At 41.9% G+C, this 19,520-nt stretch overlaps 1 protein-coding gene across 1 annotated transcript in view; it reads left to right on the top strand.

Annotated features, from left to right (window-relative positions):
• Window positions 1–19,520, top strand: part of LOC135907456 (solute carrier family 25 member 16-like) — a 37,934-nt gene that overhangs the window by 2,635 nt on the left and 15,779 nt on the right. Inside the window, exons 2-6 of the mRNA XM_065439150.1 lie at window positions 4,540–4,632; window positions 4,739–4,872; window positions 6,134–6,197; window positions 6,787–6,908; window positions 15,671–15,737. Of these exons, the coding sequence (XP_065295222.1) occupies window positions 4,540–4,632; window positions 4,739–4,872; window positions 6,134–6,197; window positions 6,787–6,908; window positions 15,671–15,737 (480 nt within the window). The remainder of the gene's footprint in view (window positions 1–4,539; window positions 4,633–4,738; window positions 4,873–6,133; window positions 6,198–6,786; window positions 6,909–15,670; window positions 15,738–19,520) is intronic.

Below are 19,520 nucleotides of genomic sequence, written 5' to 3'. Positions count from 1 at the left end.
TAGGATTCCCAATCCATAAGGACATAGTGGGCAACATTGACAAATTCTACAGCATTAATGAGAGGGTAGCAGTAGTCATAATAAAGCTGAATAGGAGGTATAGAATAAAGGTAGTACAAAGCTGCACTCCAACCTCCAGTCACGATGATGAAAAAATAGAACAGTTTTATGAAGATGTTGAATAAATGATGCAAAAAGTGCAAACTCACTATACTGCAGTAATGTGCAACTTCATTGCAAAAGTTGGGAAAAAGCAGGCTGGTGAACAAGCAATTGGGAGCTATAGCGTCAATTCTAGAAACGCTAGAGGAGAGATGCTGGTAGAATTCACAGGAAGGAATAAGCTGCAAATAATGAACACCTTTTTCAGGAAGCGTAGCAACAGAAAGTTGAACAGAACAGAACCTAATGGTGAAACAAGAAATGAAATTGATTTCATGCTTTCTTCCGATCCCAGCATAGTGCAGGATGTAGCAGTGATAGGTAGGGTAAAGATCAGTGATCATAGGTTAGTGAGGGCTAAGATTCACCTCAATTTGAAGAGAAAAAGAGTAAAATTTGCCAAGAAGGAACAGGTCAACCTAGAGGCAGTAAGGGTAAAAGACAGATTCAGGCTGGTACTTGCATACAAATATGCAGCCTTAGAACAGAAAGATGGAGATGACGTATAGATAATGAATGAAACTGTAACTAGGCTGGCTTCAGAGGCAGCTATTGAAGTGGGAGGCAAGGCACCAAGGCAAGCAGTAGGCAAGCTCTCCTAAGTAGTAAAGAACCTAATAAAGAAACGACAAAGAATGAAAGTGTCGAACTCAAGAGATAAGATAGAATTCGCGGAACTGTCCAAACTGATCAAGGTGAAAATAAGCGATATTCAAAACTATAACTTGAGAAAGACTGAAGGAACCGTAAAAAATGACTCAGTCTGAAATCAGTGAGAAGGAAACGTCATAGGACAAACCAAGGTGTATGCACTGAAAGATAAGCAGGGTTATATCATCGGCAATCTTGAAGCTGTAGTAAAAGCAGCGGAAGAATTCTATGCTGACCTGTACAGTACCCAGAGGAGTCAGGATATCTTCATTCGAAGCAGTAATGAACAGAATACAGAAACTCCTATAACTAGCGATGAGGTCAGAAGGGCGTTGGAAGACATGAAGTGGCGAAGAGTGGCAGGAGAAGATGGAGTAACAGTCAATTTAATCAAAGATGGAGGAGACATGATGCTTGGAAAACTGGCGGCTCTCTATACGAAGTGTCTATTGACTGCAAAGGTCCCAGAAAATTGGGGGAATGCAGACATTATACTAATCCACAAAAAGGGAGAAGTTAAAAAATTGACAAATTATAGGCCCATTAGCTTACTCCCAGTATTGTCTAAAATATTCACCAAGATAATTTGCAATAGAATAACGGCAACACTGTACTTTAGCCAACCAAGGGAACAGGCTGGCTTCAGGAAGAGCACTCTACAATGGATCACATTCATGTAATTAATCAGATAATAGAGAAATCCGCAGAGTACAATCAACCTCTCTATATGGCTTTCATAGATTACAAAAAGGCATTTGATTTACTAGAGATACAGTCACTTCATTAGATTCACTAGATTCAGTCATAGAGGTATTACGTAATCAAGAAATACAAGCCGCTTACGTAAATATGTTGGAAAATATCTACCGAGATTCATGTCATTAAAACATTGTAAAAAGCCTCTCAAGGTTTTTACAGCCTGTTTGTAAACAAGTTTTTCAATATGAACGGCTGCTGTATGAAACGTAGCTTTAGCAAAATGCTGTATAAATGGTTGCCGACAGAAAAAATTCAGAGCCATTCCACTCTGTGAAGGTGGATTACCAGCTGAGCTGTATGTATGGCGATAAATATGTTGCTAATAAATATGTTGCTAAAATATGTTGACTGAAAATGAGACACATATCACAACGAATTTCGTTTTTTCACAAATTTTTTGTCGTTTTATTAAATTGCATACTCCACGCTTTTGTTGCTTTAACCTTCTTTTGTTTGCTTTTTTATTTATTATTTGGTCATCAAGGTGACTATGGCTTTACCATCACTATGATATAAGGCCAGTGACTCTGTGGCGACACTGGAAAGGTTCTTGGTCAATGTGAGGTCTATACATTACCAATGACGCGTTGTGGGCACACTGATGTTTGTGTAACATTGAGTGCCAAACCTTTACAAGAGAAACGCCACAAACAACTTTCCGTCTGGCCAAGAGACGGCTATGTTGACATCACCCACAATTACTATGGGAGCAAAGTCGGTAGGGGTGATCCAACCAAAGGTGCATACGCTTGGCGTTTACGGCATGATCTTGATCCCGATTACATGGTGCCCACAGTCACAGCACACATTCCCGCTTCTGTTCATGACTGTGTTCTTTGTAGGTGCGCTGTTCTTCCACAGTCCTTGCAGCACTCGGCCTACCCATTGCACAGGTAGAAAGAAACTGAGATAAGGTTACATGGTTGTGGGCATGAAATTGCAATCCATCTTAAACAGTGTCTATTCCGATCTTACTTTTTTTGTTGCAATATTCTTTTTATCACAATATGTTTTGACACTTCTCGTGATTAAACACAGCTGGGGCATACCCGGCAATACGCTTTCGCTTTATGCTTTAGATCTTCTTGTTCTGGGGTGGGTGCCATCTTTTTTACCTACACACACAAACCGCCAGAACCTAGCATATAAAAGCTCTGCTGTAGTAAGTATTTTGAAGAAAAAATATTAAGCTGCTAAAGGGTCTATGTGCCATAGACACATATAAAAGGGGCCGTTGCTAGAAGAGCATCACTGGTCATCGCCCAAATGATAACTGGTACACGACTAGACTGTCAGAAATATTAAATAATAAACGAGCAGAACTCGCCGACTGCCATAACGTCCACTGCGTAACCGAAAACAAACAAATTATCCATTTTGTTTCTGCATTCCTTCGAAAACAGATGTCCTTGTTTCGCTTCTGGTAATTTGCGATACTTTAAGCAAAGGGCGAACAGTAACAAGACTTTAAAAGTTGCAAAATATTTGGTTAGTTTGAAATATTAAAAGCTACCAAATAGTTCCTTTTCGAATTTAATGTGTAATATTCAATATGTCTTCAAAACTTCAAATATTCGTCCACCCCTACTTACACTTAAAGCAGGTAATGCAAAGGTAATACACAGCTAATTCAAAGTAGAGCAGTGCACAAGCCTGATTTCTTACCCGCCGTGGTTGCTCAGTGGCTATGGTGTTGGGCTGCTGAGCACGAGGTCACGGGATCGAATCCCGGCCATGGTGGCCGCATTTCGATGGGGGCGAAATGCGAAAACGCCCGTGTGCTTAGATTTAGGTGCACGTTAAAGAACCCCAGGTGGTCAAAATTTCCGGAGTCTTCCACTACGGCGTGCCTCATAATCAGAAAGTGGTTTTGGCATGTAAAACCCCAAATATTATTATTATTAAGCCTGATTTCTTGGCCTGGGCCCGTGGTTCCAAGGCTGGTCCCAGGCATTCATTACTAAGCTTAGCCAGGGCCCGCGTGTGCATCACCATGCCCGGCCTGCAAATAGGAAACATATTTTTTTTTACTTGCATATTGTGCCTTATGTGTCAGCCTCACCTTCTTGGGGTCTAATCAGCTGCAGTGTGTAAACAATAAAAGACGAAAATCTGTTTCTCTCATGGATATTTTATATTTTATGCTCTTGTACTTACACCAGCTATGTGTACATCAGTTACATTGTACTACCCAGCCAGCAATATTCTTTCTAGAATTAAAAATTATTGTGGTTTTATACTGAGTTGTCCAAAACCTCTTCTTGTGCAGTGTGCACAATTGTACTATGTTGGCATGCGCATCAAAAGCAAAAAGCACTCATGAAAATTATATTTAAAATGTGGTGCACACATCTTGACCCACTTGTGATTGAACCTGTGCTACAAGTTTGAATAAGATGTGTACATTGCTTTACTAAAACAATTAATGTTGAAGGTATACCATGTTTGCCACCACGCTCACAAGCATAATATCCTGCATTTTGTGGAGTGCTTCAAATGGAGCCTTTCGTATACCACAATATGACATGAAAATACAGTACTATGTAGCATTGGCATGCCAAGCCACCATGTTATTGCTCATCTTTGTTTTGGCAAAGAAAAACAGTATTTACTGTAACAAACACGAGCAAACAGAATTACCTTCTCCAAATACATGGAGATCTTAAAAAGATCTCTATGTACTTGAGGGAAGTGCACGAAGTGTACATAGAGATCTTGAAAAGATCTGAAAAGATTGCCATGTACTTGAAAACTGATTGTCCCCGATTTGTCTTTGGGTCCCAGTAGGATGTATCATGCTGTATGAGAGCATTGGAAATGTTCATAAATGTAAGAAATGATTCAGTAATAAAATTTCCCGCTCGTCAGCATGAGGCGGTCTTGAGGCCAAAGGCCTTTCTATGTTTTTATAATCACGCTGACATCAATTTCTTTCTTTTGTTTTTCTAATGTTTTGTAACATTCTAGGTGTGGCCGGCATGTGTGCCAAGACAACAGTAGCTCCACTGGACAGAATCAAGATACTTCTTCAGGGTCACCAATGCCACTACAAGCATTATGGTATGAAGTACACTTGATTTTATTCTCTAATCTTAATTTATTGTAAACAGAAGGTGGCTTGCTAACTGCTTGCTAAGTCTCTTTCAAAATGTATATGAAAATGCAGGTGTATTCTCTGGCCTCAAGGGCATAGTGCAGAAAGAGCAATTCCTTGGGCTATACAAAGGCAATGGAGCACAGATGGTCCGTATTTTTCCCTATGCTGCTGTACAGTTTCTTTCATTTGAAGCATACAAACGAGTAAGTTTCTCTCTCCTTTGTTAATCTGCTATGTGTTGTTACAGGTGTTTTGTGTGCACTTCATTATTTGTAGTTTTAAATACCTCTTTCCTGCTTTATTTCATCTTTAGTACATATTTCACTAGCAGTGGAACTTTCTGATGTTCACAATCGCAAGAATGCTTTTTCTATAGGCAGTTTTAGTTTAACATTATTGTAACAGCTGGGCTAAGAGAAATAGTGTTGCCGTTCTGCAAACTAACTTTGCAGGAAGCGTGTTTTAGTATAATGTGATAGCATAGTTTACATGTGAAACACAACATATTCTATTACGCTTTAAATTTTGCATACATAGTGCACCTAAGTGATTCTATCTATTCACCATGCTTTGCGTGTGCGTCCAAAATGTTCGATGGGTAGCGCAATAAAAGCCGGGCGCATATTTTATTTGTACGTGGCGAAATCGGTACAAGCTGTCAACCATGGCCTCTGTGGCGTACCAATCTTGGAAGCCATATGCCATTGCGCCTATATCCCAACTTTGTTGATATGACGCTGCAAACCCAGAAGTTTCACTCATTAGGCTTCGACGCGAGTAGAAATGAGAAGCACTCTCAAAAACTCCGCAGCATTACCTACAATGCTCTGTCGTTGAAGAGGCCTGAGGCTAAGCGATAGATGTTTACAGTCATTTGCTTTGAACGAGGTAAATTCTACAATAGCAATGCCAAGTTAAGTTCAAAGCAGGCGCCTGGAACCGCCGCCATGTTTTACGTAAGCCACGCAAAGACGGTAACCTTAAATGTGAAAAAAAAAAGTGTGCGTATGTTATATGGGTTGTTATGCACATGTGCATTTCGATCCCGCTATTCCACTAAGCCTACTATTACGCTAAATATGTCAAACTAAAACTGTCATATGTCGATACAGAACTCGCAGAATTATTTTTGTGACAATTTGGAACATCTTTCATGTTTAGTTTCACTTCCTAAAACTGCATCGTTTTGTAAATGTTCAATCATTCTTAATTTAAGAGCTTTAATTTTATATCTGTAAAATAGAGCGATCTATGAGAAATGTCACGAGAAGATCTATAAGCCTGCTAGCTATATAGTTAAGTGCCTCTTGTCTTGAACAAATGGCATTCAGCCCATGCCAAATGGTTCTGGCTGCATGTCAAAGGCATAGTCAAATCCAAGAATGTTTCATGCAGCTCTTACCTCTTTATACATTTTCATCTCATCCTAATGCCTTTATGACCATGCCTTAAAATTATTTTCAGGTTATACGGAACACCTTTGAAAATACTTCCCATGCAAGCAAGTTTGTGGCTGGTTCATGTGCAGGTCTGTGCAGTAATTATGATGCATTAAGGAGACTAATGTTAGAAATTCATTTCTTTCCATGTGTGTGGTTAATTTTAGCTGTCCCAGTTGGCATTCTGAAGGTGTCAACAAAGTAAGGGTGCTGAAAGTAAGGGTGTGAATTAATTGACTAAGTTGGTTGTGCAAGGATGCAGTTATAGGCACAATTATGCCCTCACTGGGGTGTCAGGCTATTGCACAATGATCCTTGTCATCTGGTGTTTTCTCAATAATTTGCAATACATTTAGCAGAAAGTGAATGTTTGAGAGAATTATGGGCGCAGTGCCAGGAGGTTCTAAGAGGCATATGTGGGCTGTAATAAGTTGTATTTGTATGTACAAACTATTGTTACCTATATGTGTTGGTGTACACTGACAGCTAAAAATTTTTATTGGCGAGACCGAACCTCTGTGGCTTAATTCTTTCTTGCAGTCAAGTGTTACTCTTAAAAGATAGCAGCACAACAAACAATTTACGTAGTACCTATCTCACTCTTGCGACAGCTCTTTAGCCTTCAGAGTTACTTATGCTGGAAGCTTTGGTTGCAAGTCTTCTCAATGGTATGCACAGGTGTGACTGCTGCAGTGACTACTTACCCGTTGGACATGGTCAGGGCAAGACTAGCATTTCAAGTCAATGGCCATCACATCTACAATGGAATCTTTCATGTTGTGACGTCCATTGTTAAGACGGTATGTCCTGATTTTTTTTCTATTATGTACAGTCGAACCTACTTATACCAATATTAAAGTGCCACAAAAATTCCACTGTTATAACCAATAATTGTTATAACTGGGTTGCATGAAAAAATCAAAATAGGGGGATGGCAGAGCTGCTGTGAGAAAGCTATAATGGCAGGGAGTACAGTGCCCCTCCACCACCTTCCTCCACCCAGCTGCTGATTGTGCTCACTTGTTTTAAATTGCTTCCTGGGCACTCCGATCGCATGTAACACGCCGCAGCTGTCGATGTTAAAGAATGGCATTGCCATAACTGCAAAGAGGGGTCATGGGTGGCGAGCGATATGTGAGCTCTTCCAAGGCATCGCTGTGGTGGCCCCAATAGGGGCTTTTTAAAAAATGCGAGAAGGTTGCCATGGCAGCCTGTCAGCTTGAGAAATCTGGAAGAAATGCTGCGGCAAGATCGCCACAAGTATCTCTCCACATGCTTCTCACTGGCTTGCATGAGAAAACCCTATGTCCATCAGCCTTGCATGCTTTACGCGAAGCTTGTCGACATCCTTCTCCAAGGCATCCAGGTGCTCCACGTAGTGAAGCAGAAGGTTCCTCGCGAAAATGAAGCACCGGATGGACTGAATCATCTGCCGGGCCACCTGCGAGGAAAACGTTGAAGCAGCCTGCCCTACCGCATCATAACTGCAGTCATGACCGTCGCTATTTGATGCAAGCACGTTTGCAATGATCGCCTCATCGGTTAGAAGCACTTACTTTCCAAATCTATAGCCATGCGCTTTCTTTCCACCAGCAATGTTGTGCATTGCCAATGATCAGCGGGCGGATCGGCCATCTTCCATTTCGGCGGTGAGTTAAACGAGGCTGAGAAATAGCATGGCCAGGAATGATTTCGACACAACCAACAAAGATGAATGCAAGCGATTAAGCTGTTTGCAGAACTGCACTGAATGAGGAACCAGCGAGCAATTCGAGAGCAGCGCAGTTGGTGTGGTCCATTCATGTTTCAGAGGGTTGAACGAATTAGAGCTATAGACGCTGCCCATTCTTGTTTGGAGGGGTCGAAGGGTGATGGGAGAGAGGCACGAGGAGAAGGCTGGAAAATGAGCGTGCGGTGGCCGTTGGGGCAGTGGGCCATCATTCAGCAGCTCAAATTTCTTGTTTTCTTTTTTTCTTTTCAAGGATTTCACATTTCACTACCTTTCAGCACGGACACCCAGCAGCCAGACTTCATCGTTACAGCCGATAATGCAGCTTTGGGGCACTGTAGTAAGCGGGTTATTTCACCATGGAAAACATACAAAAGTTGACGGTGCAGCAACTTCCCATTGTTATAATAGATATGTTAAAGCCGCTATCGTTATAAGCGAGTTCGACTGTATTTGTTCATTCTGCTTGCATTTGAGCCAGTTTCCTTCCAAGTTGTACGAACTTAGCCAGCTATAGGACAGTGCGTGTAAATTAAAGGAACACTAAAGTGATATACTGAATCAGTTTAGATTGATGAAGTATTATTCAAGAAACCTAAATTTGTTGATATCATTGAAAAATATTTAAATATACAGTTAGCCATAACTCTGGCCTAAGCAGGAGGGACTATATACAATATAAGATCAGGTTTGCCAAGCAACGTAGCAACAAGACATTAACAGAGCATCTGAACCCCCTCCCCTCCCTCCCCAAAAAAGTTGAGCACATTAAGCTTGCACTACGAAACCATAAAATATTGTAATATACACTGTTTCGCGCCGTAATCCCAGCGCCGGTACATCAGCGTGACGTTGCAGATTGCAAAGCATTCATTCGTATTTCGGCAGCTGTAGTTCAGTAAAAGATTTAAAAATTTCCTAAGTTTAGTGCTTCGCTCTTTTAGAATGTGATCTAGTCCATTTTTTACCAGTAAAAATTTAAGTAGGACTGAGCAAATTGAGTCAAAATCCATGATGTCATGGCGATCAGGTGCAGGTATTTCTAGGCGTTGTTGCACCCATCTTTTGTTTTTGCATCTTTTCTGGCATACCTAGTGTCCTCGCACAGTAAGAGTTTTTTTTGGTATTGTGCAAAGGTAATTTACTAACACAACTAAAATCGCATTTCTCTTTATTGTCCCCTTAAAAGGGCCGGGAAACACTTTATGAACAGAATTAGAAAACATTGCTGATTTGTACAAGATGCTGCAGTGAACATGTGAGCTAAATATTATTGCACTACATGCAGCAGGGAATTCACAATCTCATGTCGAAAACAGTGAAAGATCGCTTGCTAATGCTTTCACACTGTCGTCATGCAACATCATCACAAGCAGCTGGACACACCAATAGCTATTGACTGATTTCATAATCCCAAGAACATTCTCAGTAATACATAATTGCTAATTTTGAGTTGAATAAATGAAACGCATATATGTCTATAATTTCAAAAAGACGGAAAAATAATTTCATCTTTGCACTGCCGGTCTATGCATGGCGTTTGCACATAACTGTGTTTGCTGTGTGTCTGAGATAGCAGCAGTGTGCTGCATAGTGTAGCATACCGTGGCTGCCACGGGGTGCCGTGATGAACCATTCACTACCAAGACATTTGGGCGGCGCTTTGACCCCTTGGCCTTTACCCTGTGTGGCTTTCAATGCTAATGAAGAAGAAAAGAGAGAGAAAGCCACGCATTGGTGCAATAACTTTATTTATAATTGAAGCATTCGAAAATTTTTTGTAGCATGAGATTCACGAGACATCCTTTAATAGTGAGGCCATTCTGTGATTAGTCAGGAAGTGCTTCGGGGCCCCTTTATATGTAGCTTCTGGTAAGCGATATCCACAATGACTGTATAAGTACACGAATCATTTCATGTGCTTGCATGTAATGGCAAACACTTCGGTTGTTTTCATATAACATAGTTGCTAGAGCAAACTGCAATCATTTTAATAGTTAACTGAAATAATCTTGCAAACATACACTAAACTTCAGCTATACATAAATTCACTGCAATACGTGGATTTAAAAGGCCCCTCACCAGGTCTGGCCATTTTGAGGTGACAAGCGCAGAGCATACATTGAGTAATAACGATCGTATTACATCGTATTACATGTATTACAAAGTATTACATCGCTACGCGCCGCGGTAAGATCTGAAATTTCAAACCTTTATTAGATCGCTATTCACTGGGGAAAGATCTGAAATTTCAAACCGAACGCCGTTTTTCCTTCTCCTCGCGGCTGCCGCACTCCAAGCTGGAGGATGACATACTCGCGTTCCTCTGCCTACGTAGTAGAGTCCGGAGTGTGACGTCGCTCGTGGTGACACGTGACTTCGAGAATTATTCAAGGCACCATCTGCTATTTGTGTGATCTGTTGCTTGAATTCACGAATTGAAGTTTAGAGAAATAACAAAACACACAAACGGAATGTCTGTGTGTTTTTTGTTTACTTTGCACCGAAGCAAGAGAGGTGTACTTCCGCTTCGTCTGCTTGTTCCCACGGTCTAGCGGTCACGTGCACAGGTACCCAAAACTATGCCATTTTCTACCGTGTTCCAGCTCGTGATCATGCTCTGCGATCTGCTTGTTCATGCTCAGGATTCGTGATGCACTGAATTATACCGCTTGTCATGTGTCCTTGTGCACAGCATGCAAAATCGTACCCTGCGCGAAATAACAGCTCTCGCGCAACGCCGCCAGCAGAAATGCGCATCGCCAAAAAAAAAAAAAAAGGCGAGAAAAAAAAGTGAAGGTGGGGGGGCAGGGGCCTACGCGATCCTTGAGGACCGGCATAGGAGAACGCAGGAAAGGAATTTAGCTTGTGAAGGCTAGACGGGGCGAGTGGGGAGGGAGTCGCGCTATGCAGTGGAGCTCGCCTGCTGAAATCATGAGTTCTCGGCACTGAAATATTTCTATCTCGGCTATTAATGAGCTGACTTGAAACATTTTTGCGGCGGAACGCTCCCTAAAGGACACGTAACAACTTCCAGCATATAACCAAAATTTGCTATGGGGCCTGGTGAGGGGCCCTTTAAGATACATTATAAAGTCTCCAAGAGCCAAAAAATCAAACAATAGACCACAGCAACTCGGCTTTAAAATATTTGTTCGTTTTGCTTGAAGGGCAAATAGCTGTGGTGCTCGAGCTCTTTAGGTGGTGTTCTAACAACACAATGTCAAAATGTTAGTGCGATTAAGCTCATAGTGCATAGCAGAAAGAGTGCGGTGGCAGCTACCAGGCATACCAACAATGGTGTCATTACGAACACAGCCAGTGGTGTGTTGCAGACGTTGCATATTGATGGCGCACGAGATGAGATGGAAGAAAACCATCAATGTTTGTTAGTGCTGAATGGAAGTTGATAGCTTTAGCGTGGCATTTACTGTTCATTCTGTTCAGACCAATATTTATACACAGCTGCTCAGCAGAAATGCTATTCTGTATGTGCAGAAATTTCACGCCAACAGTGGTAGACGGAACATTACCCTGGCCCTACTGCTGAGCTGATTCAGTGGAGTGCAGCAATATATCAAATTTGCTTTGCTGTTTTGCAAACAGACTGCACACTGCTCATGTCTCTGGAAACATAACATGCTTATAAACAAGGCACCAGCCTTTTTGCCTTAACTTCTCGCTCTCACTTAGCTCACCCTTTCTTTTCACCTTTGTGCCAGCGCTAGAACACGTGACCGCCAACACTTTGCCTGCAGGCTGCACATGTACAGTCGGCCAAAAAAGTTTACAGACCACGGCACCTCAGTAAATTCAAAATATACGAGCAGCCTTCAAAAGCAGCCAGTAAAATTGTGCATCACAATGTTGTTCGCATATGCTACAAAAGGCTAAAAATGGGAATACCAGGCTGTGTTTTGAGACTGAGGAGATATTCAGCTTTGTGTCAGATCTCTTGGTCCGTAAACGTTTTTGGTCGACTGTACCTTTGATGTTGGAACTACGCAGCAGGGGAGTGAGGGCGGGGGGAATGGCGAAATCTTGCCTCAAGTGTCCACATAATTGGTAATAAAATGAGGCACAGCACGAGCATAAGTGAAGAGAGTGCACAGGTAAAACCACAAACAAGTCATTAGTTGTTTGTGATAGCTGACAGAAACTGTGATGATGAGTGACCGACTAGCATAAAAAAAATTATGTGGCTCTGCTATCGCAAACCCCAGAGACCAGTGGAACTGTGGGAAGGCCAGTAAAGTAGAGCCAAACCGCACACAAGACACACGAGTGCGGGCAACGTGTCCCTATGGCGTCCGCCAAAGGCGTCTACTATGGCGTCCGCGATTCGCGTGGCCAACGCCATAGGAGACGCCGCAGTTGTCTCCACTCTGTACGGAGCGGCAGGCAAGGATGACATCGAGGCGCCCTAGCAGCCACCAGAGAAGAACGCCCCTCCTCACTTGCCTGATACCCCTGCATCACGTGCCACAGGAGAGGGCACGCATGCGGGCTGCATTCCTCGCTCACGTGCGTGCCGCTCCTCTCCCGCTAGGCTGCATCCACCCTCACTGTGTCGCTATGCTGCGCGATGCTATTAGGTCTATTCGATACAGCCAAGTTTCTCTGCACCATCTGCACCTATTCACGGTGCACTGCACCTAGGCCTTCGATTCTCTGAGGTGCAGTGGTGCACCCTGCACTCCCGTGCTCGATTGAACAGGGTGCAAGCCAAGGTGCTGCCACTGCTGTGCACCCTTGAACCTTGCAGTGAGTGAGTGAGTGCAGCCTGGCACACCGTAACTGGCAACCCCTGCTCCTTTTCGTTTGTGACGCCATGCACCTTTTTCTGAATCAAACAAACCAATTTTTCCTCTGCTTTCACTCTCTCTCAGCTCTCCCTCCCCCAGCTCGGCGAAGCTGTGCACATCAAGAGAAACCCAGCGAGGTTCTAACAGCTCCACTTTAAAAAAAGCTCTAGCACAGAGCTGTTTGCGAAACCCAGTATTGAAATGCATAAAGCCATCTGCTTTTATGCTTTGTAGCAAACATTCTTCAAAATTAAAAAAAGAAAGAAAAATAATGTGTATTACTGATTGAGCGGCCCTGATGAAAATATTTAACTGATGTAGCTGAATTGTCCAATTGGCATTTCTAGCCAGTGAAAACCATTTAGAACTAGCAAAAACAGCAGCCAGTGCAAACCGGGACAGTTGATTGAGTTCGACTGGTTGGATATTTTCGCCTGGCAGTGCTAATGAAAGTGCTTATGCAGGAAAGAGTGAGACCATGAGACCAACAAATCTAACTGCTTCATGGTGAATTCCTAGTTTTCATCAAATACCAGCAGAGATAACAACTGGTCTGAACTGAAAATGTTACCGTAAACCATTTCAGCTTCTGTTTTTACCTTGTGTAAATTATTTGATTACTAGTTGGCTGTTCTTAAGAAAGAAAATGGTGAATAAAGAGGGCTTTGGAGTAGCTTAAGTAGTTTAAAATGCTGTGTGTGATACAGATTTGAAGAGATTGACATGCACAAGAAGTCATACAAATAGTATAAAAGGTACACCTCCAGCTCATGTTTTGTTGATTTTGCACTGTTAATACATATTCAATGCATGCATTCAAGAAATTGAATGTAGCTGTGATATTGTTTAAATAATTTAAAGGAGTACTGACACAAATTTTGATCTGGTTTTTTTTCTCCTTTAATAAGTAGCTAATAACCCAGTAATCGCGGCACGAAAACTTGTTTACTTCAGAGCTTTACAGGCAATTATTTGGAGTTTGTTTGTAGCGACCCGTCCAAGTTTTGGTTTCAGAGAGCAACGAAGGAATGTTAACACAGTTGGGCACATGATTGCAAAAACCTCTGACGTAAGCTCTGATGCGCTCACCAGCAAGCACTCTGGCGTGCGAGCTTCGTGTAGCCAGTTCATCTGCTACACCTGCACGTGCTTTGCGATCTCCTTGCCACCATCGTTGTCGTTGTTTTCGTCATCCAGCTGCGACGATTTTCTGCTGGGTGGAGTTGCCCCTGTATTAGATGTGGCCAGTCACTTTCGATTCGACCCACTAGAAAGCAGCGACTCGGATATTGCAGCTGGCGACGGCGAGGACGAACCTCAAGACCCTTGCATCGGCTACGTTCAATGGTAAGGCACGACAAATCGGCGTCAAACGTCGTGCCATGCACGGTATACACGAAGAGTGTCCCACTACAAGCAACAACTGAGAAGAGCACATGGAATCAGCATGGCAGCCAATAAAAATTCGTGACGTAGCGTTTTCTCAGTTGTTTACAATCCTTCCTAGATGTTGCGAGGTGCTGCGTTTTGTGGTTGGAGGTGTGCACATACTTTAAAATTGATTTTAAATATGTTTTAAGCTATATACGCCGTTGATATTTTCCAGACGATGTGTGTGTGCCCACGTAAATCTATCTCTCGCATTATCTCCACTTCAAAATTTTGTGTCAGTACTGCTTTAATTGATAACTTCGGGAGCAGCCTGCATGTATGGTGATGTGTGGAACAACTGTATTACTCTTGCTGAAGGGCAAGAACCTTTCAACACCCTATAGAGTTAGGGATGACTGTCTTATGCAGCTTCAAGTGATCACAAAGCATGTTTCAAATATGCTTTTGCCATGTGGCCATTATTGTAACGGCTGAATTAAAAATAATATAAATATGTTTTCATTATCACACTTCAAGCGCTGGCCATTTGACAATTCAAAAGGTTGATATGAAAGTGGCAAACAGGAGAGGGCTTTATTCTGGCTTGGGATGCTGAGATGCTTTCACCTGGAGCCTATAGTAGCACAAAACTATTGTTATCTATACATTTTCATGGCAATAAGAAATTAATGAGAATGTTTACATGCATAAGGCGTTAATTTCAATATTTTTTTGCTATTTATTGTTGCTGCAATGTCCCTGGTGTATGGTGGCCTACAGGGCTGTCAAGCTGTTTGTGATAACTTTTACTGCTTACCCCCATTACCATCTACAATCTATTGCAAAAGTTTGAAAGTTACTGTCTTTGCCAGAGCGTGCCAGCCCTGTAAATTGTAGCTACAGTTGCCAGCATTCATTGCCAGTAGGATCAAAGCTGCATATCTTACTGGAAGCAAGTCCTGGTTAGCAAAACAGGAACTGACAACTGCTGCAATGAGAGCAGTGGCCTTTATACTTTTTGCAACAGCCATTATGTAATTCTTCTGCTTATTCTTCTTCAAGAGCTAAATTATGGGGACTTACGTGCCAAAAACTAATTATGAGGCACGCTGTAGTGAAGGGCTTCGGATTAGTTTTGGCCACCTCGCCAGGGGTTCCTTAATGTGCACCCACTGCATGTACACAAGCATTTTTGAATTTCTCTCATCGAAATCTGGCTGCAAGTCAAATCCATAACCGCAAGCTCAGCAGTGCAATGCCATAGCCACTGGGCTACTGCAGGAAATTATTATTATTATTATTCACCTAGATGACTATGCACAGTAAAAATTCAGGTGGTGATATTCCTCATGAAGGTTGCATGAAACCTGGTTTTCAGTCCAAAGTCAAATTAGGGTGGGTTACTTTACTGAGACTATGATACAATGTTGGATCAAGAAGTTAACCAGAAAACAATCTAACAACCAGCTTGGAAAAGTTTGTCTGAGCCATTGAAAACAAATGAGTCATCATTGAGAGACTGTCTAAAGATAACTCAATTTACTTATGGCTAAGTGAACTTGGGCAGCCAAAGAACTGTCCTATGCAATGTAGAAATTGTAGGTTTTTGCAGACCTTTTCTTGCGAAACACTTGATTCATTTGTATCAATATTGTAGGAAGGCGGCGTCAGAGCATTGTACAAGGGTCTTTCACCAACAGTTCTTGGTATGGTGCCTTATGCGGGTAAGTGCTCTGTTGATGTTCTTTATTCTGTGATTATTAATGGAGGAAAGGCATGCACTGGAGTATTCTACACATAGCAGTATTTTATTCTAAAGCTGGCTGGTTGTATGTTACCACAATAGAACCTCATTGATGCATTCCTGTACATGTTTTCCCAGCTCTTACACTCCGAAACACCAGTCCCGTTTAGTTCCTATAGGGTCAGGTATACCGGCTTCCCATTTGCTAAGTTTCTGTTCCTGGTTGTTACATCCAAAAACTGCAGATGCACCACAAATATGGCGTTTTCAGTCGGTGACACCTACGTTGACCGCTGCAAGTAAAGTGGCCAGAAAAGTGTGATGAGCAGGCTTCTGTTGAAAAGAGTGTTTGAGAGACTTCGGGCTCTGCTTGAGGGCACCACACATGACTGTAAAACTTGGCTGAGATGTTCTCGGCAGTACATGCTATCTGTGGACTGTGTTTCTTCATTAAGTCCAAGGGGTGGTTCAGGACCTCTTTGACACTTTGAGTGCCCAGTTTTTTTTTTCCCCAGCTGCTTCACAGCCTCTGCCAGGTTTTTATTGCGTGTTGCTTCAGTGGATATTTCATGCTACATAAACTTGGTCTTTCATCGCCGTTTTCTTTCGATTTGTCATTTATAAGTTATTCGTAAATCTCATTGCCTGTCAAAGTGCAGATAGACCTGCCACACTGGTGCACTGTGGTTGCCCCTTTATTCTTTATTCATCTTTATTCAGACATATCCCCGCTTAGCCCAAAAGCGTTACAGCAGGGGGGTTACAAGCATGAAAAGAATACATCTTGATTCTCATCTTGATTCTCATTCATCTCGATTCTTGATAGAATAAATAACCTGGTTGCTCCGCTGTCACAAAGTAACAGAGCACAGAGACATTTGCTCTACCTGCAGTCAGAAATTTAACTTGAAAGGCTTTTGTGTGTTTAGATGCCTTCTCCATAGGTGGAGCAATAGGTACGCAATATTTTTTTGCACGAGTTGCTTCTGGAGAGGCAGGGAGTGTGCTGGTAACGCAGACCGAGTATACTCTAAAGTGGCAGTCAAAGGCTTAAAGAGGCTTGCATGGGTCGGGGAACAATCAGTAGGGTTATAGCACTAACCAACTAGCTCAGTTCTTAAAAGCAAAAAAATGAACCAGAAATTTCCAGGTTCCAAATCTTGGCAGAGAAATAGGAGAAACGAAAGATAGGGAAATTGACTAGAATATGTCCCATTGGCTACCCTGTACTGGAATAATAGGAAAGAGTGGTAAAGATGAGAAGAAAGCAAATGACAGTATGAACACTTCAATTGGATTTGAACTAAGTGTGTTCCCACATCTCTTTCTGACGCAGTTTTTCTCGTCAGTGTGGTGATGGCCTCAAAATGAAGTTAACGTGCAGTGCTCATGTTTCATACAGCACACAGTTGCTACTGTTTACTCCCTTCCCCTGCTGTGCAAGAATACTAGTACAGTATAGCTACAGTTCACTGTAGTGCAGTGCTGGTACCATTTGTGTTTCTGCCATTGAAGAAGCATCCTGTCTGCTTCTGTCACCACTGTACTATTATTAACCTTTGTTGCATTCTTTCTTACCCCTTGTATTCTTCCATGGAGTCTCTCAAAGCCCAGCTTTTCAGGAGAAACTATTGTACTTCTTCCTCCACATGCTCATGCAAATGCATGTGTACAAACAATGTCTGTAGCAGACAATCCATTTTCAGTAGAAGCATGCCATCGGTTTGAAGAAGTAGTATCTACAGCAGAACTGATAGTTGGGCGAGATGGTAAATATTCATGGCAAAATTTGTAGCATGTACAATAGACCAGGATGCAGAGAAGGTGCACACACGAGCACTCGTGTTTCCACCTTCTCTGTGTCCTTGTCTATCATGCCCGCTATAAATTTATTTATTGTAGCATTTATTGCATTTGTACACTTATTTTCACAGGTACACAAATTACACTGAAACTTCTATTACACGAATTTCTCGGGACCATGCGAAAACGTTGTGCAATCCATTCGTCATAAATCTGACCAACAAAAAGATGTCTACATGGGTCGTTCGATGCCATGTGTACGAGCCATGTTGCTCGACCATCTTAGATTTGGCTTTGAAAAATCGTGGCTATCTATTGCCTTGTTAAGCGATTTCCTAAGATGTTGTTGCTGAAAAAAATTCCTTTGTCATATGACGTGGCTTCAAAGTTTGCTGAAGTATACGAAACATGGTTCTGCAGGAAAATTATTGCAAAAGTTATTTTAGTGCCTAATGCTTCACAATTTTACCTACTGAACCTACACAGATTAGTCTTCATGTAAAAGTGCTTGTTGTCAACTTCAATCATAAAAAAATTCCTTAAAGTCCCAAATTTAGACAAAAATATATCGAATTGACCATTTTATCCTGCCAAAACCACTTTCGATTTGTTTATTGTGAATGTTTTGCTATATTGTCCAATAGCTATATATTACACTACAACTATTTAGGCATCAATAAACTTCAGGGAATTTCTGCAATACTAACATGCCAAACATAACAGTTTTGGTTTTGGTTCATTTTCGTCCAGTTTTCCCAATGAAGTACTCCTCATAAAAATGACACAAAGTATATTAGATAGGCCTGCTTATTGGCGTTTGATTTTCAATGTCTCATTTTAATTTAAGTGAAATACCCTGTGCTTTGTTCAACAGTTCCGCGCTATCACTTTAATGCAAAGCACAGTGCCTGTCCTGCTTCAGACACTCGTTGGGTGCAGTTTGGTAGTGTAACATGACCTTCCTAAGCACTTGAGGGCTTGACTGTGTTGCGGACTCACATTAACTATTATAAAAGTTCTCTTTTTGGTGCCTTTTATCATACCTTCCAGAGTGCAGGAAGCTGAGAGGATAGTGCAAGAGCTCGCAGTGTTCACTTTTATTATGTCTTGTCTCTTCTCTTTCTCGCATTGCGATATAAACGCCTGTCTGAGAAGTTGGAAAACACACACCGAGGAGCACATGACTGTGAAACTTTAGTACTAATGTAGTGTTTATCCCGAATAAATGGGTATCAAATGCTGAAGCAGTGCAGGGAGTTTTCCAGTGTGCGGCTGCGCTCAAAATGTGATGAAATGGTGTGTATCGGCAGGTAGGTGACTGTCTGTGGGTGAGGTAAACTGACTCTAATGTAATGTTTAAGACAGTTTCAGAATAATCATCATCATTGTTCGCCTATATTATGTACAGTACAAAGCACTCTTCCATTCTTTCTAAAGAACTGTGACCTGTTATGAACGAACAAAGTACAGTAGTGCCGCAAATTGTCTAATGTTATTGCATCATCATCATCATAAGCCTAGTGTATGACAACTGGCAGGACGGAGGCCTCTCTCAGCGATCTCCAATTACCCCCAACTTGCACTAGCTGATTCCTAGTTATGCCTGTAAATTTTCTGATTTTATAACACTAACCACTGCTGGCATCCTTGGCTGTGCTTACCTTCCATTAACGCACATTCTGTGACTGTAATAGACCACAGGTTAATTAAGTTTTGTTCCATCACTCGTTAAGCGGTCCTTAACTTCTTCTCGAGCTTCTTTGTTAAGTTCCAAGTTTCTGCCCCATATATTAGTAGCGGTAGAATGGAGCGATTGTAAACTTTTCATTTCAAGGATAGTGTAATCTGTCAGTAATTATTGGGCAATGCCTGCCGTATGCTCTCCAACCTATTTTTATTCTTCTGCAAATTCCTTCCTATGTGGTGGTGCTATGGAGCAGAGGTAGAACATCCGATTTGT

This window comes from Dermacentor albipictus, chromosome 1 (genome assembly GCF_038994185.2).
Source record: "Dermacentor albipictus isolate Rhodes 1998 colony chromosome 1, USDA_Dalb.pri_finalv2, whole genome shotgun sequence".
In the NCBI taxonomy this organism is placed as follows: domain Eukaryota; kingdom Metazoa; phylum Arthropoda; class Arachnida; order Ixodida; family Ixodidae; genus Dermacentor; species Dermacentor albipictus.
This window is presented reverse-complemented; position numbering and strand designations above follow the sequence as displayed.